This window comes from Tenrec ecaudatus, chromosome 1 (assembly GCF_050624435.1).
Source record: "Tenrec ecaudatus isolate mTenEca1 chromosome 1, mTenEca1.hap1, whole genome shotgun sequence".
NCBI classification, from domain to species: Eukaryota; Metazoa; Chordata; class Mammalia; order Afrosoricida; family Tenrecidae; genus Tenrec; species Tenrec ecaudatus.
In genome coordinates, this window is record NC_134530.1 from 223,196,789 (window position 1) to 223,221,118 (window position 24,330).

General features: G+C 48.7%; 2 protein-coding genes across 4 annotated transcripts in view; both read right to left on the reverse strand.

Annotated features, from left to right (window-relative positions):
- Positions 1 to 2,224: 2,224 nt before the first annotated feature.
- Positions 2,225 to 4,796, reverse strand: TMEM81 (transmembrane protein 81). The gene is made up of 2 exons (XM_075542233.1): positions 4,791 to 4,796; positions 2,225 to 3,094 (listed from the first exon to the last, which is right to left on the reverse strand). Exons 1-2 carry the CDS (start codon positions 4,794 to 4,796, stop codon positions 2,225 to 2,227), a joined length of 876 nt encoding a protein of 291 aa, XP_075398348.1.
- A 3,259-nt stretch (positions 4,797 to 8,055) lies between these two features.
- The window catches only part of RBBP5 (RB binding protein 5, histone lysine methyltransferase complex subunit), a 47,462-nt gene continuing 31,187 nt past the window's right edge, over positions 8,056 to 24,330 (reverse strand). Inside the window, exons 10-14 of one of the 3 annotated variants that reach the window (XM_075529315.1) lie at positions 23,733 to 23,850; positions 20,581 to 20,650; positions 19,942 to 20,171; positions 15,963 to 16,040; positions 8,056 to 10,064 (exon numbers count right to left, since the gene is read on the reverse strand). In XM_075529315.1, coding sequence (XP_075385430.1) covers positions 10,036 to 10,064; positions 15,963 to 16,040; positions 19,942 to 20,171; positions 20,581 to 20,650; positions 23,733 to 23,850 — 525 coding nt within the window. In that variant the 3' untranslated portion in view covers positions 8,056 to 10,035. Of the gene's footprint in view, positions 10,065 to 15,848; positions 16,041 to 19,941; positions 20,172 to 20,580; positions 20,651 to 23,732; positions 23,851 to 24,330 lie in introns of all 3 variants that reach the window. The other 2 variants (XM_075529304.1, XM_075529311.1) reach the window with 2 other exon arrangements.

A 24,330-nucleotide genomic window follows, 5' to 3' on the forward strand; every position in this document is an offset into this window, starting at 1 on the left:
AGGTGTTAGGGATGAGGGGGCAGTGTCTGACTTCCAAACGGGTCACCCAAAGCATGGTTCACGGGTACATTAAAAGAGACAGGTGTATATATGTTGCTATAAATATCGTAGAAACCTTCATTAAACAATGTCAAGATGTGGTACTACTGGTTCTCAGCATCTCCCCCATCTGGGCCTCGAGGCTCCCAAAGGCGGTGTGTCCGTCTCTCCAGCCTTTCCCGAGAGATCTCTGCACAGATCTGCCCCACGTGAAAACAGCAACTGGCGCCCTGGAAGGTCGGTCTCACATTGTGTGCCTTCTCAGTGCTGAGTTTGTGCAGCGAGAGCATCTAAAGGGACCAGACACAGGCTGCAGGGCAGAGGGGCGAGGGTCCCCAGGACAGGCTCCTAGGATAGCCCTTGATACCCGCAGAGCGCGAGCAGGGGTGTTGTCATGATGGGAAATTCCTCAGTGCAAGCTTCTTGGCCTTTTTCTTTCCACTGCAGTTTTCAATTCACTTAAAACTTTGTCATCCAATAATTACACTTTATAAATTATCAAGGGTTCATGACGGAGGGAGGGAAAAAATGAGGAGCTGATGCCAAGGGCTCAAGTAGAAAGAAAATGTTTTGAAAATGATGATGGCAATAAATGTACAGATGTGCTTGATGCAATGGATGGATGGATGGATTGTGATAAGAGCTGTATGAACCCCCAATAAAAAGATTTTAAAAACCCAAAAGCTTTGTCATCAGCCCCCTGAAGTCTGCGCCCTTCGAGAAAGTCCAAGATGACCTTTTTGAAACCCACCCTCCCCACCCCCACTCCCCAAACAGTCACCAGAACCTTCTGAGCTGACCTCTCTGCCTTGCATTAACTGGCCCCGCAGAAGCCCTGGGAAGCTGCTGTTATGATTGGACCTTGTCTCTTGACGGCCCCCTGATGGACTAAGACAAGAGGCAGCACAGAGCAGAGGCGTGTCTCCACAGGTTTGGTTTAGAATCAACTGTGAAGCCCGGCAGCAGTGCCTGTCGACGTGCCCTCAACTATTTAGGAAGAAGAAAAACAAGCGTGGCAAAATGTTAACTCTGGGTGATTTCGTGGTGAAAGGCCTATGGATGATGCACACCAAACACGTCCTAGGCCCTTCTGATGGGCTCGGAAGTTTTCCAAATAAAACAGTAGAGAAAGCAATCCAGATTCGTTGACCATACTTTAAATTGAATGTACATCTTCAGAGTTTGGGGGTTCGGAATCTCCTAGAGGAAAGACCACGGGCCTGAGACTTTGGTTTCTGCTATTCCCTTCTGTGACTGGAGGAATGTCATGGGAGAAGGGCTGTCACCCTCAGTAGCATTAGCTCAGGTGGTGGTCAGGTCTGTTCCCTGACGGTTCTGTGGCCAATTATCTCAGAGTCCCAACGGCCCATAAGGTCTAAAGATAGTATCCCCACATCGGGCTGTAGGCACGATTCCTCCCTTAGAGGACCTTGGGTGCTGTGAGAAATCAGCGCACTTGACCTTCCCCGGGAACACAAGCTTCAAGACCCTGATAAAACTGAAAGGGAAGGGGCAGGAGCAAGCCAAGGGACTGACTGTTGGAACGAGCAGGAGCAGCCTTTCCGACAAAGGAGCCAGTGTTCCACCAGCAGATTAAACTGTGCTGAACCCAAAGGGAGTACCTCGCGGGGAGCTCCTTGCCGGAAGGTGGCTTATAAACAGTGAGTGACTGGCTTTATCACATGCCCAACTCAGACATGACTAACACCCTCAGCCTACAGAGCACAATCAGTGTACCATGTCTACTCCCAGCAAACAAAGGCCAGAGCGATTTGGGGGTAAACTGACACAATGAAGTTTTCACTCGAGCAGAGATGGTTAGGCCGTCATACAGTTTCTGAGAATTTAACATATTTTTATTGAGGAAGTAAATCCCATCACAAATACACACAGGTTATGCAAACATTCTTCTACTGCTCAGAGCAAGGGACACAGAGGGAGCTGACCAGTGGTAAAGGGTAGCAAATGAACGCAGGCTGGGCACAGAACTCTTCCCAGGGGCAGGGGAGCTGCCTGCATTTAAGCTGCTGGGCACCTGGTGGGCAGGGAGGTTAGGAAGGGACCCATCTGGTGACTGGCCTCCTGAGTTACCAGTGTTGCCCCTCTCTGGCGCTTTGACTCTTGGCAGTGGGCGCCCACCCCACTCACAGCCCATTCAGTCTGCCACCCCGAGCGCTCCCTCAGGTCAGTTCGGCTTCCTCAGCAGCAAAGCTTTTAACCCGCTGGGGCTGTGTTCCTCATCTTCGTCCGTGTCCTCCTCCTCCTCCTCCTCTTCCTCCTCGTTATCGTCACCGCCTCTGTAGGTCAACCTCAGCCCACGGCAGAGGGCCACGCTCACCACCACACCACCAGCCACTCCACTGGTGATCCCCAGTCCCAAGGCAGATGCCACATCCTTCTTCCAGGTCAGACGGGGAGGCTGGGAAGAGTTGTCCAGGTTTACTTCCAGTCCCTTATCCACTAACTTCTGACCCTCCGTCAGGGACTCATCGAAATTCAGCTTCACCAAGCGGGGGGGAAGGACCCGCAGCCCATAATAGAGCCTCTTGACAAATTTCAAGTCTTTTAACATCTGCACATCACAGCGGTACGTCCCAGAGTCAAACTCCCTAGCAGGCGCAAACTTCACAAAGTGGGAATCGGTTCGGAAGGGTCTGAAGAGCTCGTCGTTGGTGGAGATGATACCTCGAGCTAGTCTCCAGGTGAACCGGAACGCTTCCTGCCCGACCTCCAGGATGTCGGCGCTCAGACAGCTCAGCTCAAACTCCTTCCCCATGGGGATGGTGAAGTGGAGCATCCCGCAGATCCAGTTGGCCAGACACTCCAAGCGCCGAGACTTGCACTCCCTTCTCACGCCGTCCGGGCCCACCTCACAGACAGTCTCCTCCTTGTAGCCAAGGCCACAAGTGACAGAACAGGGGGTGGCGTTGACAGTGACTTTCTCGACAGTTTCTTGCAGCTTCTCCGGGACAGCCAGGGTTTTAGGCAAGGTCCCCATAAAAGGCAGGTAGGAGCCCAACAGTAGGCTCCTGAGGATGAAACTCATCGCCAAGGTCTTTGCGTCTCAGCAGGTATGAGAGCACCCTCAGCCAGCACCCTGCTAATCTTCGATAGAACAATGCTAATTCCTTCAACAAGACACAGCCTTCAAAGTCCAAAGGCACGATGCATCCATCATCGGCACTGTGCACGCAGGAACAAGAGGGCGGAAGGCCGGTCCTTATTAACCGGTCAAGGGGAGGGGAAACCTGCTGTCGCTTTACCCTCTACGGTTGCTAATAACTGCCTCAGCGGTCTTTACTCTTTCCACCTCCTGTAACAGACTTTAATCCACCCCTCAAGGCTTCAAAAGCTACAAGGGAATTTCCAAATTGTCTAAAAACGCAGGAGGCTTGTCCCCCTCTTGACCCTCCTCCCCTCCCAATGCAGGATTTTAGAAGCTCAACTGAATCAGACACCAAACAAGAAATCAAATACTAAAGTCTGAAAGATGGGGATTACTTTGAATTAAGTTATTAGCCACTTTTTTCCCTTCGGTGGAGGGAAGCCAGTGGCTTATCTGCCCATATTTCCGTTTCCTCCTCTCTGGGAATGAAGACCTCCTTTCCTTGCCTAATTCAGGAAGGACGCTCCGGTGTCAAGTGAGACACCGTACAGGCACACACTGTGTCAAGTGTGAAGCACTGGCATTTGTAAGGAACCTCCGGCATAAATGAACATTCCCTTTGGCACCAACGGGCCAGGTCATCCTCGCAGAATCTGAATCGTAGAATCCGAATCTGGAGAAGCCATCGGCAAGATGGGTTCCCCTTCCCCTTGTTGCCCTCCTCCTTCTCCGGGGGCCTGAAGATGCCTCCTGGGGGAGAGGATGCCTACTTCTCGGTACTGTCTACCCCCTTTACAGACGGAGGGAGGCTCTCCTTGCTTGCTGGGGCCGGGTTGCTAAGAAACAGCTGTGATGTCAACGGATTGTAAGGCACTTAGAAAAGGCTATGTACACCCTTGAGTTGGAGATGATTAAATCTCAGACATAGAGGGAGTTTATGAAACATTTGTTAGGGGACAGCGAGTATTGTCGTCAACCGGTCTTCACACAAAAAGCAAACTCTGTTCCTTTGTTTTCTTTCTTAAATCATTTTATTGGGGGCTCCTACAACTCTTATCACAATCCATCCATCCATCCATCCATCCATTGTGTCAAGCACATTTGTACATTTGTTACCATCATCGTTCTCAAAACATTTGCTCTCTGCTTGAGCCCTTGGTACCAGCTCCTCGTTTCCCCCTCCCTCCCCGTTCCCTCTCCCTGATGTTACTTTCTGAGGAGGTCCTTGGAGATGGGAGCCTCCTCCCATTCATTTCTTGTTCTTCTTACAGTTTTACTGACATTCTACATATTGTACAATTCAAGAAGAGTTGTACATTCAGCACCACAGTCCATTTTAGCACATTTTCTTCTTCCTTGTACTCATGATTAGTACAATGATTAATTTATTTTACCCTGTGGGAAAAATATATGTGACAAAACATTCTCCAATTCAAAGCCAATACATGTATATTTCAGTGTCATTGATTATACTCGGTCATGCAACCATTATTGATAAACCTTTCCAAATCATTCCACCACCATTAGCATAAACTCAATGCCCCCGAAATAACTCTTTCTCTTTCACCCATGGGAGCGATAGGTCAACTTTGGTTTTGTTTTTTTTCCCCCCGTTTTCTTCATATAAAACTCACATAATACCCACCTGCATTGTTGTCACTTTTAAAAAGGTTTGTACCTCCCTCATCACAATCAGTTCTAGTGACCCCCCAGCCCCCACCATTCTTTGGCTCCCCCATCCCCTCCCCTCCCGCCCGATAAACCCTTCCATGGGTTATTGCCTCTGTCCATCCAGTCCTTCTGTTTCACACACTGGGGAACCTAACATAAGCAACTAAAAACAAGCATGGCAGAAAGAAGAAAATAATCATATGAAGATAAAAATAGAAAGAGGCAAGAAGAAAAGACCACCAACAATATTTTTTAAAAACCAGAGAAGAAATTTCTGTCATGGAAGAAGCGAGAGGTATTTAAGCCTAGTTCAAATTTAGGTTGTTCAAGACGGAGGTCGACTGGCCCAGTATCCTATCACACAATTGACTGATCCACCATTGTCAAGGTTACAGTAGCCTCTGTCTGATAGGAGTCCCTCACCCGTGGCCAGAGGGGAGCTGCCAGAGGCTTCAACTGACTAGGTACTCTGCAGATCCTCCAAAGCCGTCCCAAATTGGATGCTCACATTTTCCCTTTGTCATATTTGGATTTTGCTAACGTTATCTTTAACAAGCACACAGGCTAGGGTTCATGAGGGAAGGAGGAATGGGGAGGGAGAGGAAAAATGAGGAGTTGATTCCAGAGGCTTAGGTGGAGAGCAAATGTTTTGACAATGATGAGGGCAATGAATGTACAAATGTGCTTTACACAGTTGATGTATGTATATATTGTGATAAGAGTTGTATGAGCCCCTAATAAACTGATTTTTTAAAAAGAAAAAAAAAAAACAAGCACACAGGCTGGTGTGCTTCTTCCATGTGGACTGAGTAAGATGCCTCCCTTTTTTTAGTACAGGTTTTTAAGACTCCAGACACCATTCCAATTGTTAGCTAGTCACCGTCTGCTCTCTTCCCCACACTCCCTGATCTTCAGTCATCTCTTCACAAAGGCGAGTCATGAGCAGGGCCATGTAATCAGGACTAACTGTTCCTGGCTTGGGGCTAGAGTTCAGTGGGAGCCCAGAATCCATTAGCTTGTCTGCGGGATATAAAGAATTCTGGTTTACTTTGGCAGTCACATTATGACAAAGTCAGAAACCCAGAACAAAGACAGAAACAAAAGGGGATGGTGTGGAGAGAGAAACATTGTCCATCACCCCCCGGGTATAAGGCGATAGCTTGATAGCGTCAGTAATTTATCCAATGACCCAGGACTTACAGCACTTTTGATAGGAGTCTATGTTAGTATAGCGCCAGAGAGCAACCCAGGACGTGGTGCTTTGTGCAGATTGATATCTTAGTTGACAGAGCTGTTTACAAAGAGCACGGGATGGAGCTGGGGGAATTGTCCTACACCACTGTACAAGGTAAGATTAACATATACGGAAACATTGAAGTATTAAATACATGGGGGATCTCAGTCCCCTTTCATTGAACACCCACTTAGCCAGGGGTCCCACCCAAGGCCAGCATCTAAGGTCATCCTTGTGCTAAGTCCATGTCGTGGCTCCCCGAGGGTTGGGTAGAAACGTATTCCGAGTGTCTACCCAGGAACATAAAACCGGCTTGGTTCTCCCCGTCGGTCCCTGACAGTTAGGGTTGGGCATCCCTTCCAGATGCTCCTCCCATTCACCCAGCGTCCCCGCCACCAGAAACCCCAGGCCTCCTTGGAAGTGCAGATGGCCTGCCCTGGTCCCCAAGTGATCTTCTACTGAGTCTCCCTCTCCCTCCTGTGGACTTGCCGCAGCCTTGGCTCACTGCTGCACAGCAAGTGCACGGCCGCCTCCCTTCCCCCTTCTTGAAGGAGTGGCCCCAGTCGATGTATGGTCTTCTCTTCCGACGAGGCTCTTACGAGGTGCACATAAGGGGGATGTATGGCTCATGATGGGCAGGCAGACTTCCTGCCCCGTTGTGCTGTGCGGAAACTGGCCCGGTAAGGTGTTGACTTGGTGTTTCTCCTTAACAGGAGTGGACTAACCACGCAACATAATGGTTCCAGGCCCTTCCATGTCATGCGGTGTGTCCTGCTTTCATCAGTTTTTTAGGGATGTGTAGTATTCCATTGTGAGTCTGCACCATAGTCCCTTTATCTAGTCTCCCACTGGTGGGCATTTGGACTGCTTCCAATTTCTTGCTATTGTGAACTGTGCTGTTAGGGACCCGGCACGGGATAGCAAACATCCACTCATATTGTGTCTCTTATCTCTTTGGGGTACACTGCTGGATCATAAGGAGTTTCAATTCCCAGTTGCTTTCAGAATCGCCTTATCGTTTTCCATAGTGCTTGCATGTATCGACAAGCCCGCCAGCAGTGTATGTGAGTTCCAGTCTCTCCACATCCTCTCTGGCATTTTTCTGTTTTTTGAATTGGGCTCGCATTGAGGATGTAAAGTGCTAGTTCACTGTGGTTTTAGTGTGCATCTCCCTGACAGCTCGTGTGACATAATTTCATGACCATTTGAAGATATATAGATAAAGTGTAATAGTGGTATTCAACCTGTCAATCAGGTCACCGCTGATGGTGCCTCCATGTGAGTGTGGCCTTCTCACGGAGGGCACAGGGAACCTCCCCTCCCTGCCTCCACCTTTTCCTGCTGGCTGACCCTGGTTGCTGCCAGAGCCCTGTGATGCTAACACTGCCATTGGGCCCACCGGCCTGTGATCTTCCTGCATGGCTGCATGCGGCCATGTGAGTCTGAAGAGTGACCTTAGGGAGGAGCATCTAACTGATGGACTTCAGTTTGGTGACTAGACCCTTTTCCCATGTGTCACTGGTAAAAAAAAAAAAATGTCCCCAATCTGTGGGTCCTCGTTTATTTTCCTGATGCAGTGTTTGGTGCACGTGGTGATGTAAGGCCAGCGTGTCCCAGTCATCTAGTGTCTCGTCTTCCACTATGCGTGCCCTTCAGTCTTCCCATCCATTCCGTGCAAGCCTGTGGCGCTCAGCACTGCGGCCGTCCCGGGGCCACTGTACAACAGCCTCTCGAGCTAGAGGATTTGAAGAGAGACTGTGGGTCTTTTTCTACATGGTCTTTTTGGTTCACACCAATTTGGTGCTTCAATCGTTTATTCATAACCTTGACTAGAGACAGACTCTGGCCTAGCTGGCCACCCTCTAGCCCTTCTCCCTGGGTATAGCTACAGACAGGAAAGAGCTAGCACGCTGGCCACACCGTCAGCTACGTTTCCCACAGGACAACACAGAGTGGGCGGGAGGGCCACCAGTGACCCATGCTTACAAACAAACACAGACGCCCGTTCTTTAATAAACATACACGTTTATTTACAAAGCATGGAAGCTTCAGCGAGAAAGACCCAAGGCTAAGTCTCATCTTGTACAAAACTACAGAACTCCAAAATCCAACGGGGGCAGGGGGAGCCTGAGGGGAGGAGAGAATATACACACACTGTACAACCCGAGACGCAAATGGAAATGGACAGGTCCTAGGAGCTGGGAGAAAAGAAAGACACCCCAAAGCATAAGTTAGGATTAGAGGCTGCTGCCAGAGACAGTCTGACAAGGCTGAAGCCGGTTTGCTTAGTAGCTAGTTTAGGTGGTGGCCACAGCATGAACACCCCTATGCCTGTACAGGAGCAGGAAGCCAGGCCACTGCGCCACACCCCTTGTACCAGGGAAGAAGGCCGGAAGCCCTTATATTACGGGGTTTGCACATTCCTGCAGCATATGGTGCAGAAAGAACGGGATGGGGATAACGTATGCAAAACAAAGCGCCCGTGCACCAAGCCAACCCCCAATCGCTACTCCCGATTCAACTCATGTGACATCCACAGAAGGGCACTAGCGGGACAAGCAGCGGCAGCTGCACCGGCCTCAGAGAGCTGTCTTTCATCTACGGAGGGAGCGCTTCTAAGTGAGGGCGCAGGGCTTACTGACATCTGTGTGCCATCCTGGTTTCCAGCTACGACCTGGAGCGCACTCGCTTGTTCAGCTCCCTGTGGGAGCCCCGACCAGCTGCTGGGGCTCACAGTGGGTACGGTGCGGAAACTCCCCTTTGAAGATGTTGGGGCACTGGTGACCCAGGGCAGCCAACTTCCGGTCAGCTGTAGCAAGGTTCTATTAGCAAGGGCCAGTGAGCCCTTTCCCCACCTGCTTTCTGTACTGTGGACTTCCAGCGAATTTCAGCCAACTAATGTTCACGTCCATCCAGTTGGCTGCGTTTTAGATAAAGAGCAGTAAAATCAAAGAGAGAGAGAAAAAGCTAAGCAGCCTTTCACAGAAAGGAAGGGGACTGGACCTTGTCAGACGGCAGAACTCGGACCCAGGAAGGAGACGGTGACAGACAGAGAAGAAAATCATGTTCATCTTTGATTTGAACTGCAGTGCTGCTGCTGTGCTGCTGCTGTGCTTCTGGGCGGTCTCACTCAGTCCTGGCACCCTCCCTGACCCCAGGGGCAAAACGAAGACAGACCCCTTGTTTGCTTTCCATCTCTGGCAGCCAGCGCAGAGCGCGCACTATGAACTACTGGTGATTCTTTGCTGGAGACAGGTGAAACTAACGATCCTCAAAAGCCATGATTAGTAAGAACAAGCAAAATCCTGGAGGGAAACATGAAAAGGAAGGAACACGGGGAAATGAAACAGCCCCACCCCTGACGCTCGGCCGGCCTGGCTTCCGGAGCTGGGAGGAAGAGGGGCCTCCTTGCATCCCCTCCCTCCTGGAAAGGTGACCTCTTTCGAGCACTTTCTTTTATTGTCCATCCTTTATACGCAGGATGAAAAAAGAGGAGGGACCTGGTCAAGGGGCAGATTTAAAAATGGCTCAAGAAAGAAAACATGCCATCCAAGTATTTTTCTAGGACGCTGGCTGGGAGCGAGTGAAGGGGTCCCCTGAGGACAGGCACAGAGGCGGTGGCAGGCAGGAGACAGGAAGTGGCGGGCGACACGACACTGGGGGAGGGGAGTAAAAACCACAGGGATCTTTTTCTCCAGCAACCTGGCTATACATTACGTCAAAATGCGTCCAAACGCCCGTGTGATGTCTTCACACATCCTTGTTCCTGAGAGCCTATGTGGACTTATGCTTGGAAGGGCAGGGCAGGGACGTAAGCTCTTCTTCCATAATTCGCATCTTCATTCAAACATAAAATTCACTCCTTCCCCCTCCTGGGTGGGAAGCAGAGCCTTTGTTTTAAATTAAAGTCAATCTCAAATGACTGACCACAGGGTCCAGACGCCGCAGGACGGCGAAGTGGTGGGACAGAGAACTCCGAGGGTCTTCACAACAGCTCTGAGATGGCACCCCCTGCTGGAGAGATGGGACACAGAAAGGGTCTTCAGCACCCACTGGATCAGTTGCGTACAAGACCTGAACGCTTGATGGAAGCGGGATCGTGCATGGCAAGTGTGCGTGGGCTAAGCATCCCCTCCCTTTTGGAAACCAACTCTAAGTCCCAACTGCCCTTTAGTGACGCCACCGGCAATCCAAGCCCAGCCCCTCAGAGCACACTGTCCCAGGACTGTCCTAAAGGAGCACACGAGAAAGAGAGGGCCACGCACTCTCTCGGTTGCTGGGCATTTAGTTCTCTTAGTGTTCTCAAAATATGCTTCCTGGTCCGAAAGCGCGGGGCGTCGTGGAAAGGAAAACCTAGGCCTCTCCCCCTTTCCACCTCTCCTGTATTAGACTTAGCCCCAAACTATCCCACAGAGGGCTCCTGGCCCTCCTGCTTCCGCAATGGCCTCTCAACCCGAAAAGCGAGCAGTGAGCGGCCATGAGAGCGGCAATTCCACGTCTACGCCTAACTAGTAACCTCCTCAACCGTCCTACCCATGGAGCGCTTGCTTCCCTCCGGGCTCCCAGGGAGCTCCTGACGCGGACTGCGGGGCTATCAGCTAGGAGGCGTAAGGAGAGAAAACGGTGAAACACATCTTCCCACGTGTCCTATGGAAGAAGGGCAAATGGAAACAAACAGAAAAGTGCCCAAGCTAGGAGAGTCTCCGTTTAAAAAGCCTTTTTCAACGAACTTGTGGCCAGTGAGGACATTGGGAACCGACGGGCGTTCAACCTGTCAGCTGAGGCCCTTGCTGCGCTTCCGCAACAGAAACCTGCTTTGTGCATTGCTCAAAGGTGCAAACGTAAGCGTTGATCTCTGTACAAGTCTGGGGAGGAAGAGTCTGCTGCCAAGGCCCCGCACACGGCCGAGCACTTTCACGCTCTCTCTGCAGATGGCTCCCACGGGGGCTGAGGTGAGCACCTCATGAAGGGAAACATGCAGCCGGGAGCACGCCGGTGCGGGGCCGGACCACACACTAGGAGCGCTCCCTCACTGGCCTGAGCTCAGTTCATGCTACACAGCTGCCCCGTTCTGGCAGACAGACGGGGGAGGAGCGAGCTCAGGCACCAGCAAGCAGGGCTGGGAGCAAGACAGTGATGCGCAAAACTAGCAAGGAGGGGGCAATGTGCACGGGTACTGCTCCACGGCCACCGCTCCGCAGCCACAGATACCTGCACCACTACCAATCATAGGGTAGGTGATTCAAGCCCACCAGCTGCTCTGCACAAGAAAGATGAGGCTGTCTGCTCCTGGGAAGATTTACATACTCTGAGATACTAGATAAGGCTGCTGTGAGTCAGAACCAATTCATTGGCAGAGGAGTTCCAGTAATGGAAGATTAAGAAAAATTCAGCTCATGATGAAGGCTTACTTCCCAAGAGCAATCCAATCCCAGCCAGCCTGAGAGAAGCCTGGATGTCATGACTTTCATCCATGACCTTAGTCGATGAGATCATTCAAAATGAGAAAGAACATTTAAACAATCACCTGATTCTAGGAGGTACAAACAATCATTAACAACAACAATAACAACAAAAAGGTAAAAAGTAGAATGATGCAGACTCCGTGGGAGGCCCTCACTATGTGCAGGGTGGTCAGAGCAGGGGGGGGGGGAGGGGGGGAGGGGCGGGCAACGGGGTGGAGGCCCAGGAGACCTGCACAGTGCCAGTCCAGCTCTAGCAACTGCCTCAGCCTCCACACCTTGTGTGTGACAGACCACACCTCTGGCACACTTGCTACTAACGATGCTTTCTGCCAGGGGCCTAGTTCTTGAGAAGTCCTTGAGGTTCCAGGGCAGAGAAGAAAGCAGGGACTCTGCATACATCAAGCCACTGGTCTCCGAGGGCTATGTTCTGGCAAGTATCTGAAGAGGTCCCTACCTGGGTGGAATTTGATAGATGGTGCTAACTGCAAAAAACCCTGATCTCAGATCCCCACTCATCACAGCCACGGTCTTCCTGGGCATTGGCTCAGGCACTCGGCGCTACCAAAGGCCCAGGAGTAGCGACCGGGAGGAGTGTTTTGCAGCCCTCAATCCCAGGCCAGATGACTATTCAAGTGGTTGGCTTCCAGCCTTCTCTCGACATGCATAACCTCCCACTGCAACACACAGTGCACTAGGACAGCTTTTGGGGAGGGCTAGTCCAGCTTCCACTGCAGATACGAACACTGGCTTCTCACACATCTAACTTGAGTAGCAACACAGCCTGCCCAGGGGATGACCCTGCTTCAGACAAGTTGGTTCTAATGCAAAAACCATCTGGAATTCCCCTGGGGGGCTGAGGGACGAGGGGGCTGTTGAGGACGTGTGTGCAAAGCCTGAGATACACAGGCACAACGCTCAGACGGAATTTTTTTTTTTTAAATGGCCCCGGGCATTCTATAGTGTTTGGTTTTTAAAACTCTGGTGGGAAATTTGCATTGGCTACAACACACTGCCTTTTATTAGAAACCTCTGAGATATGGAGGAAAAGGAGAGTCAATGCCAGAGAGCTTGCCTCTAGCCCTGGGAGACCAGTTGCCACTCAGCAGCAAAGGCCAGCCTGCCTTTCTTTGCCTGCTTGTGGTCCTGCAAGCTGGTCTTGATACTGACTCTCCCATGGGAAACACTGTGGGCTGCCCTGAAACTGAGAGTCTGGGGAGGGATCTGTGATCCACCACCCCACCCACAAACGTGCAGTCTTCACCCAACCCACACTACACTGCAGTCAGTCTGAGGGACTTTCTCAGGAAGTCTCCAAAGCAGGCCAGGAGGCCGGTGAGTGGCCCGGGCCCTCAGCCCACGGAGAAGCTGGCTGCTTCTGTGGAGGTGATTCCCATGTGGGGAGAGGAAGGAACCAAAGCTGGAGACTGACAACGGGGGAAGAAGGCCGCCCAGCTCACAGGAGGAAGGTGCACTGTGGCAGTCAGGAGCTGCTGGGATGTTTGCAGCCGTCTGGGCAGCTGTTTTGTCTGTCCATTGCCAGAAAGTGAGTCATTATTCTGGCCTTGTTCTGGGAAAATCTTCTCTAATCCATTTAAGATTAATGCTGGAAAAGCTGCCTCCATTTCAGGCTAAGCAACTACGTGTCTAACAAAAATAACGAGACTAAAACTCCCTGTTCTTCTGAGCTACCAGTTCCAGCCTCAGTGAGAAGTCAGTACTGTATTTAACCTTGTCAGCAAACCAAGCAGGCACACGCCTCTAACAGGCCCCCAAGATGCAGATCCTCTTGCACTAGAAGGAACTTGGAAGTGCTGATGTGTACAAATACTAAAATACATACCCTATATATAATTCAAAACTGTACCGCAAATTTTGCTCCCGTCTCCCGTCTGGCATTAAGCTAGTCATACTAGTGGGTGTGTTTCATAAGGGGCCCTGTGGCACACTGGCTAAGACTCGCACTGTCCCTCTGTAGGAGAAAGACGCGGTAGCCGGTCTCGGTAGACTTCAGCTGGGGAAGCCCTCTACGGGCACTGCCAATCTGCCCTCTGGGGCCGCTACAAGTTGCAAGAGACCCGAGGGCAACAAGTGTATGTATGCAGCGCTTGGGGACTTTTAGGGAATAAAAAGACCCATATCTTTAGGGGCAAGAAACTTTCAAAACATCTTTATTCGGGTTCTCATTTAAACACTTAAAGCACAGCCCAGAACACCTGTAAAAACCTCAGCTGTCAAACTGGAGAGGACTCTGTATTGCCTTCAATAGACACCCAATTTCGGAAATAATGCCAGAGATATTACGTTACTGGTAGGGGCCACATCAAGTATAACTAGGAGCTGAAATCACTGTAATAGGGAGGAAAATGTGATTAAGAAAAGCTTCTAAAAGGCTTCATGATCAAACACTTAACTGCTGAAAAGCAACCGGTGAGAGAGAACGCAGTTGGCAGGCAGTTGGGCAACTGTGTGCTAGTGTCCGAATTCACTGGTTGCGCTTGCTCACGTTTCAGACCCTGCGGACGTCGTTGGCAGGGTAGCTCTTGGGGCCGGGAAACCATTTGAACCTTACGGAGTGTTGCTTTTGTGCTGGCATCAGCTTGTGCAAGAAGTAGGTTACAGAAGGGTCATTCTTACTGACACCTAGTTGTGATCAATCAAAAAGTCTTTGTGGGCAATGACTCTTGCAGGGCTGGTTTACATACACAGACGTAGCTGTCAAGTAAGTCCATTCTACCCACTGCGACCCTCTGGGCCAGAGCAGGACTGCTCCCTAGAGTGTCGGAGGCTATCAGTCTGCATGGGGCAGACAGCCTCACTGCTCTCTCTCGGAGCAGGTACACATGGGAGTTCACACTGCTGCCCAACCCTGAAGCGCTCTCTGGCCCCCGAGGCTCCTTGTCCCCGGGGGATTAATGGTGGCGGTGGTCACGGATCCCACTGGAGCTCGAGAAATCTGCTGTGGGGAGCATGGTGGTGCCCGGGGTGTGGTAGGGGGCTACATGGAGAGCGAACTCAACCTGACAAAACGGGAGGTGGAATCATCAACACGGTGAATCAGAGTGTTTCAGCTTCTCTGATGATAATAAATGTTCACAAACAATGATGAAGTGACTAGGTCTGAACGAGACAAGGAATTCTCTTACATTCTAGTATACAAATCACCACATTTGGATTAGCATAGGTAAATTAAAACTTGTAAGTGGAAAAAACAAGCAAATATACTAAATATAACCACTGGTATTTGAAGAAACCTGCCTCTGAGCCTACTGTCTATTCACAGGAAACTTGAGTATTGCATTCACCAAAGCAATGCTTTCATGTTTAATACAAACAAAACCCATGTCCAACAACGTCTGCATAGAAACAGACTCTTATGACTGAGCTACTGTTTTCCAAACAAGATATAACATACAGCCCAGGTCTCTGAGTAGTCGACAGGATGGGAAATTGTTTCCACCGCTCCCAAAACACCCCTCACTCATATAAAAGAAAAAACTTTAGGACTATTAAATTTCCAAAGGCTTGGGTGTTAAGATGCTACATGACTACTCCAGGTTTCTATTTTTGACTAGTCTCTTCGTGTTTTCATAGGAGCCTGGTGGCCCAGTGGTTACAAGTGGGGCTGATAACCACAAGGTGAGCAGTTCAAAACCAGCAGCCGCTCCTCGGGAAAAGATGGGGCTTTCACACGCCATCTTTAAAGAGTGACAGTCTCAGAAACCCACCGGGAGTTCTACCCTGCCCTACAGTGTCCTGAGTCAGAAATGACTCGGTGGCGGTGGGTTTGGGTTTGTTCCTGTTTCACAAGCCCAAGCGCATGCAAAACAAGATGGCACTGCTGGCAAGGTCGCTGTGCGCTGTTCTCCTGGGGAGCAAAATTCAACTCTGGGGCCAGAGCACGCTAAAGAGAGGACCCAGGGGTGCCTGCTGCAGTGCTCTTTTCTTTGGGGGTGGGGAGGTGGGGTCAGAGCAAATACAGACCAAGAAATGAATTCAACCAGGTATTCTTCCCCTTGGGGGACCATAGATCCTTACAGGACACCTGGTGAGAACTGTGGACACGCTCCCCAGAAGGATATACTTACATGATAATCTGCATATAACATCAAAAGAACATAGACCCCTGTAAACCTACTTACGGGCTGCAGGTTAAGAGCCACTAAATTGTGCCAAAGCGGTTTAGCGTGCCCTTAGCAGCAGCAGCTGACTATTCAGGACACAGGCCACTGAGGAAAGGAGGGCAGAGAGCAAACGCGGTGCAGTTAGACGGAGTCAGGGGCTGTACAAAGCAAGGCCACGAAGCAAGCCGGCCGGCGCTCCCACGTGTCCTTACCTGCCAGGGGCTGGCTGAGTTCCGCCTGCACTTTACCCTTCGCTGCTCCTTCCAGAGGTAAACCTCTGTCCCCTTTGTAGAGTTTCGGTTTAAATGGAGAATCTTTCTCTTTACCTTTTGATCCTTTCGGTCGGCCTGCTTGCTTCTTCTTGGATTTGCCATCCCCCTTCACACCCAGTAGTGGATGGACTTCTGTAAAAGGACAGAGAGACGTGGGGAGGAATGCACACAACACGGAGCCGTCGCCTCAGCCAGAGCACCTGCCAAGAAGGCTGCTCGGGCGGCCCCGCACTAACCAAAGCAGACACTCGAGCAGCACCTGCGCACGGGACATCACACAGGGGCCACGGCAGCTGACATACACATGGATTCTGTCGCCACACACAGCTACACGCACGCACGGGAGCACAAAGGGGATGGGTCAGGAGCTGGAAACCCAAGACGACGTCAGCTCCTGTGAGCGCTTGTGGGGCAAGTTCAGTGAGGTCTCAGAGGCGAAAGTGTCTCCTCTGGGAAACAGGAGAGTAGAGCAACCTGCAGGGTGGATGAGGAAATGAGTGCTGGCAAAGAAAGTGCTGACAGCCTCAGTGAGAAGTGTGGCGGCTCAGTCAGACTCTCTTGTGACCGCCCCGCCCCGCTCACCCGACCCATCCCAGGAAGCCAGAGTGAAGGGGAAAAAGAAAGGCTGTCCACATCTGACTCCTACGTTGCCACCTAATACATACACTCTATGCTGGGGGGGAATGGGGCGGGGTATGATTTTACAAGACAAACTCAGAACCAGATGTCCGCAGATTTAAAGTGTGTCTTTTACCTTGGCAAGGTCCTACAGGGCAGAGAACCCTATTTTAAAAAGCAACCATGCTGTCACATGAAAATGAATTCCAAACACACGGAGGACCCAAAGATTCAACCTACTCTCAAGTTCTTAGAAGCAGAGAGAGAAGGCAAAGCTATGGAACTGGGGGGGGGGGGGATGTTTGTTTTCTTTTTAAGACAGATTAACAAATATAATTCAGAAGGACAACTATGGTATAACTTGCTTATATCAAATGATAATTTACAGACAATTTATGTTGTTAGTGGTTACCCCAGGGGGAGCAGGGAGAGCGAGGCAGTAGTGAGTTTATATCTATTGCGCTAGGAAAACTGGCATCAATTAAGGGTAATGGTTACAACCTGACTAGTATCACTAAGTTGTACAACTTACAAATGGGCAAAACAGTAAATGTTGTGTTACACAGAATTTTACAACACAAAAGGCAGCAGGTTCTAAAACTACATAGGTACAACTACACACTTCTTGGAATTAGTTGTCTTGGTTTGAAGGCTGAGAGTTATGGCTTCATGTGCGGTCCAGTCAGCTGGCCTAACAGTCTGCAGAGTTGCTGTATTCCCCACGTTGATGAGCAGAGTCTAGCGTCTTTAAAGTCAATTTACACCCGTTGTTCTCCAGTCACCTGGGCCAACGGCGGAAGGGATTCAAGAACTGGAAGAGGTCCAGAAGTACGGTTCTGGTGACCTCTTTTGCCAGGAGACCAGAAGAACCAGATGGTGCCAGTTACCACTACTGACTCAAACAGACTTTTTTTTTTAAGAGGGGGAGGGCTGAAAGATGAGGGGAAGGGAGAGAATGAGGAACATAATTTCACATTTCTTTCTTCTTTTTTCACATTTCTTATAGAACCCAGACTTACTAGACCAACTGAGACTGAATAAATCTCTAAATCTGTTACCCTGAGAAAAATTTTGAGCCTTAAACCAAATACCCCAGAAGTTACCTTCAAATTAAAGACCATTTAGCCAAGCTAGTTAAAAACATTTGCCTTAGGAATTGAGCTATTTTATTCTGGGGGACCCAGGTCCAGTGCCACAGAACACTGGGGTCCTGACAGCTGGATCTTCAAGGCACACAGCATGCTCCCAAGCCTGCACCAGAGAGATCCTATGTGGAAACTCCAGGTGAACTAGACACTACCAGGTGAATTGGACTCTACCTAAAACACACATGTAACCTGAGGCCTTAAGACTGAAAATCCATGCTGTTTAAAGAAGCAGAGACAGATATACCAAGAGTATTGGACTGTAGGTAGGCAGACAATCATCGATTGACCACATCAATGCCCTACATGCTGTATTAAGATATGTATGATTGCGGCAACCCTGCAACTGACATTCTCGGTGAACATTACTGTATGTTCCCTGACAACCAACTTCCACTGTTTGTGTAAACAGCATCCAGCCACAAAGGAATGTGTTCTGTGCAAGTGAATAATTCAGGTCTGGTGACACGGAGTTGGCCCACGCTGAAGCAATGGCCCCTCAACAGTGTTTACAACATTGGTGCCAGGGCTAATCGATGACAATATTATGGGGGATCATTATTTTCTAGGATGATGATCTATAAGACTCTCTACCACAAATTAACAAGGCAGTCTCTAAAGGGAGCGAAAGGCAAATTTAAAAAACATATATCCAGGATTTGGGCTCGCACTAAACCCTAGCTCTAATTTAAGAACAATTAGTTTTTTGTTTTTGTTTTAAATCATTTTATTGGGGGCTCATACAACTCTTATCATAATCCATACATACATCAATTGTGTAAAGCACATTTGTACATTTGTTACCCTCATCATTCTCAAAACATTTGCTCTCCACCTAAGTCCCTGCCATCAGCTCCTCATTTTCCCCCTCCCTCCCTGCTCCCCACTCCCTCATGAACCCTTGATAATTTATAAATCATTATTTTGTCATATCTTGCCCTATCCAATGTCTCCCTTCACTCACTTTTCTGTTGTCCGTCCCCAAGGGAGGAGGTTATATGTAGGTCCTTGTAATCAGTTCCCCCTCTCTACCCCACCCTCCCTCCATTCTTCTGGTATCGGCACTCTCACTACTAGTCCTGAAGGGGTCATCCATCCTAGATTCCCTGTGTATCCAGTTCCTATCTGTACTAGTGTACATCCTCTGATCTGGCCAGATTTGTAAGGTAGAATTAGGATCATGATAGTGGGGGTGAGGGGGTAAGCGTTTAGGAACTAGAGGAAATTTGTATGTTTCAACATTGCTACACTGCACCCTGATTGGCTCAACTCCTCTCCCGTGACCCTTCTGTAAGGGATGTCAGTTGCCTACACATGGGCTTTGGGTCCCCATTTCGCACTCCCGCTCATTCACAATGATATGATATTTTTGTTCTTTGATGCCTGATACCTCATCCCTTTGACACCTTGTGATCGCACAGGCTGGTGTGCTTCTTCCATGTGGGCTTTGTTGCTTCTGAGCTATATGGCCACTTGTTTACCTTCAAACCTTTAAGACACCAGGTGCTGTATCTTTTGATAGCCAGGCACCATGAGCTTTCTTCACCACATTTGCTTATTCACCCGCTTTGTCTTCAGCGATTGTGGAAGGAAGGTGAGCATCATGGATTATCAGTTTAATGGAACAAAGTATTCTTGCATTGAGGGAGTACTTGAGTCGAGGCCCAATGTCCACCTGCTACCTTAATACTAAACCTATAAATATATGCACATAAATATATTTCCCCATCCTCATATATAAATATATTTACATATATACATGGCTTTATTTAGACCTCTATAAATGTCCTTTGCCTCCTAGCTCTTTCCTCTATTTCCTTTGACTTTCCTCTTGTTCCACTATCATGCTCAGTCTTCATTTGGGTTTCAGTAATTCCTCTTGGTTACATTACCCTTGATCATGCCCTACCAGGCCTCCCACACCCTCCTCACCACCAATTTGGATCACTTGTTCCCTTGTCCCTGGGTTTGTTAACACCATTTTCTTTCTTCCCCTCCCCCCTCCCATGGAACAATTAGTTCTTACATCATGGCCCTGCTCGATACTCACTCTGAGGAAGGCCACACAGAAGACATGGCTAAGTGTGCTAAAGACAGGATTAGGAACAGGACCCATTTGTAATCTGGGACTGCTTGTATGAAAAAGAAAAGAAAAGACTAACAGGATGTGGTTTTAAAAGGTAATATCACCCAAGTATGAAATGATCAGATCTCACTGGAGAGTCAAACGCCGCATCTGCCAGGCACCAGGCAGGAGGTGTGGCTCTTACCATCGTTTGGCACTCCCTGAAGTTCTATGATGGTTGTTTTGGGTTTCTTCTTAGGTGGCTGGGACCCATCTGCTGAAGACTGTCTCTTCTTCTCTGAATTGGCCCCTTCGTCCATCAAGGAGGTTTGCACCGCATCTGGTGGGGGGCCATAAGGGTTTTCTTCTGGGTCTTCTACCTCAGGGGCAATGGGTAAATATAACAGAGCCTTTGAATCTTCCAGCTCTTCATCACTAGTGGGAGCAGATCAGACAGGGATCAAAAAAAGAGGAGAAAGTTGCTTAAACATGAACCTTTCCTTGAGGCCCGAAGAATCACCTATATTAACCTAAGCAGCAGGCGTGACTTTATACTCTATAAGATAAAGTTGAGGTTAAAAAAAAGGGAGGGGGAACAATTTATAAAATTAGTAGCAAATGTAAAATGGTACAAATGGGTGATTTCTGTTTCTTAACACTCTCTACTGCAGGAGATAAGAGTGGAAATGGGATTAAGAAACTAAACCCACTTCTTGAGAGAGAAGGAAGCCAGCGCTCTGGCTGATAAGCCAGGTGGGAAGCCAGGGAAGCCAGGGCTCAGGACGGGCTACCAGAGACTGAGCCGGGAGGAGGCCTCTGTGCTCGGCCCTCGGAGTGGGCTCACCTGCTACAGAAGGCCGCTATGGGGTCCACACTGGTGACATCCACCTCCTCATCCTCCGCAGCATCAGCCCCTGCAGGATGGGACCCAATAGAAAACACTTTTACTTTTTTCACTTACAGGTTAGTGATTTTCAGACACTGAAATCTGGAGGAAAACCAACTCATTCATCACACTTGATTAATCATTCAACAAATATTTGCCAAATTTCCACCATGCACTAACCACTGGGGACGGGGCAATACAGATGGAGCCACTGAAATAAACACATTAACAAATAGCCCAGGGCTGCGTCCTCAGAAAAGCTTCATAGTCTACGTGGGTCCCCGACAGCCATAAACAGACTGTTCCAATTGAATACGGTGAAGAGCTTCCTCATTGCAGCATGTGCAATCTCCCGAGGGGGGGAAGGAACAACAAGTTCTAGAAGCAGCACTGGGAGGCTTTCTGAGAACACACTGCCAAAATACTGATAAAACCCCAAATGTTCTGCATAGCCGGTGGTGCTGAAAACAGGTGAAGTAGCCAATGTCACGAAAGTGACCTCGGCACTTTCTAGCTGAAAAAACTCAATGTGACTGATTCCGTTTCCTGACACCTCCAAACAGGACTCCCATTGGGCATGGTCAACACACACACACACACACACACACACACACGCTGTCTCTCTCGCTCGCTCTCTCACATACACACTCTCTCACACAGCTCCACTAGGGGTAAAGCCCAGCACAGGCACTGTGAGGATGAAAAGTCAAGTGTTGATGGACCCTGAAACTACGACCCAGAGATCATCTTTAAACCTTACTCCAAAAATAGCCCAAGTCTTCTTTAAACCAAAGGGCCATGTAACTTAACTAGTAGCCACGGTCTGCCTCTGACATTGTGCTCCCTCTCAAGATCTATCCCTCCAGGATCGTGGGGCAAGAGCAAGTCAACAGAGCGAACAGGAGGGGGGGGGCAGTGGCTGTCTGCTAACTAGGGAGGGGCCACTCAGAAAAGCAGAGCGAGGACTCCAAGAGCACACACAAGGCCCATGAGTTGTCCATGTAGACACAGGAACTGGTCTTGCTGTGCATAATCTCAAAAAGGAAAAACGTTTAAATGAGAACACAGTCAAATCTTCAGTCTCAAGGAACTTCCTAATTCAGAACAGCAGAGAGAAAGTAAAAATGATGATGTCACCACTGTTATAGGCAATAGCACCTGCATGCTAAAAGAAACTGCTTGGTGGGGGCTGGTGGCCTCTCTTGCGCTGGGGCAAAGCCCTGGGAAGAAAGTTCAAGACACATGGGAATAACCAGTTCCCAGGCTATCTGACCTTGAGATCAGAAGAACAGCTGATATCCCGCCAACACTGCTGACTGCTCTAAAATGGGTCACATAAGAAGGTCATGGCACATGGAGCATAACTGCACAGTTTTAAAAAAAAGACCATAAGCAAATGTGGTGAAGAAAGCTGATGGTGCCTGGCTATCAAAAGATACAGCATCTGGGGTCAAAAAGGCTTGAAGGTAAACAGTGACCATCTAGCTCAGAATCACACCAGCATGTGCAATCATGAAGTATCGAAGGGATGAGGTATCAGGCATCAAAGAACAAAAAAACATATCATTGTGAATGAAGGGGAGTGCAGAGTGGGGACCCAAAGCCAATCTGTAGGCAATTGGACATCCCCTTACAGAAGGGTCGCGGGGGAGGAGACGAGCCAGTCAGGGTGCAGTGTAGCAACAATGAAACATACAACCTTCCTCTAGTTCCTAATGCTCCCCGCAACCCCCACTACCATGAACCCAATTCTTCCTTACAAATCTGGCTACACCAGAGGATGTTCATTGGTACAGATGGGAACTGGAAACACAGGGAATCCAGGACAAAGGACGCCTGTAGGACCAGTGAGAGTGGTGATACCGGGAGAGTGGAGGGAGGATGGGGTGGCAAGAGGGAACCAATGACAGGGATCTACATATAACCTCCTCCCTGGGGGACAGACAACAGAAAAGTGAGTGAAGGGAGACATTGGACAGGGCAAGATATGACAAAATAATAACTTATAAATTATCAAGGATTCATGAGGGAAGGGAGAGTGGGAGGGAGGGGTAAAAATGAAGAGCTGATGCCAGGGGTTTAGGTGGAGAGCAAATGTTTTGAGAATGATGAGGGCAATGAATGTACAAATGTGCTTTACACAATTGATGTGTATGGATTGTGATAAGAGTCTTATGAGCCCCCAATAAAATGATTAAAGAAAAAAAAGAGCAGCCTTACTGATGTCAGTCTGGTGCAAACTCCTCAGGCGCCTTCAGGCCCCAGAAATGAACTCAACCGATAGTTCATCTCAGCCAAACACAGACAGAGACAGACCAGGAGGTGAACCAGGACGTCGGCTCTCCTTAGAACAATATGAGATTAACAGGGCAGATCTGCCCGTGGACAAAGCTCAGAAAAAGAAATGAAGAAGACAGGCAGACACATGGAAACAGGGAGGAAGCAGACAAATGGACAGACAGACAAATGGAAACAGTGCTGCTACCTTGAAATCCACGAGGACTATAATTCCTGCCTCAACCGAATGTCACCTTGCTCTGTAAACGTTCTCCCAAAACACACGCAAAAATAATTAAAAATGCATAAATAAACTATGGGATGGGGGGGGAACAGAAGCAAAATGTAGTAGTTAGGTACTTTATTCTAAGAGTTTTATCAGATTATGTAATTTGTTCCCCACAATCCTAATGGATGGGTGACATTAACATCTCTATTTTCTAATTTTATAGGTAAGAGAATTCAAGATTTGAGAGTAAGCGTTTTCCCCAAGGCAGGCTGACTTCACAGCAGTGGCAGAGCACAGGCACACACTGAGTGTGTGCTTGGATTATAAATCCTCCCTGAATCAGGTGCAATTAATCAGGAAATTAGAAACTTCACATTTAAGAGAGGTGCTTAAATCTAGGAACACCCATGGAAGCCTTTAGTTAATACCTTGTAAATTAAGACTCTCAAAGCACTGAGAAAGTTATTAGTAAACTTGACGTGTATGTGTATGTGGGGGTGGAGGCTTAAGACTAAGTGCTGAAGTAAGTTTGCAACACAAATTGAGACAGTACTACGTAAAGCAATCACTTTTCCTTCAGGAAACACCAACTGCGACTGATTACCTGTCTGCTCAGGCTCACTCTTATCTTCATCTTCAATATCAAACTCGGATTCTCTTTCCTCATATTCCACATTTTCGTCCAATTCTTTAAAATCTGGTGCAAATGCACTCCAATTTTCCTATGCCACAAACGACATACTGCATATAACACACTGAGAAAGCCATCTAATCTGTAATCTACACATTAATGACATAAAAAATCAATTGAACCATAACACAGACACATGTCAAATTTGGCAGATGGGATTTAAATTGGTATATATTTTACTGCACTAAGGTATTTCCATGATATTGACTGTAGCTCTTACATATAAATAAATGCCTTTTTATATCTTTTAAAGTATAATTTTGGAATATGAAAGCTTTTTATTAAGTGCACTGATTACAAATGATCAAATTCATCACAAATAAAATCAAGATGTGAAGCAGAGTAGAGCTTAATATATGAAAAACAAACAAACCCGCCACCGCCACCAAGTTGATGCCAACTCATAGCAGCCCTCTAGGACAGAACAGAACTGCCCCCAAGGCTCCCAGGCTGTGAATCTTCACGCGGACGACAGTAGAATCTTTCAAGGAAAAGCTGGTGTTCAAATTGC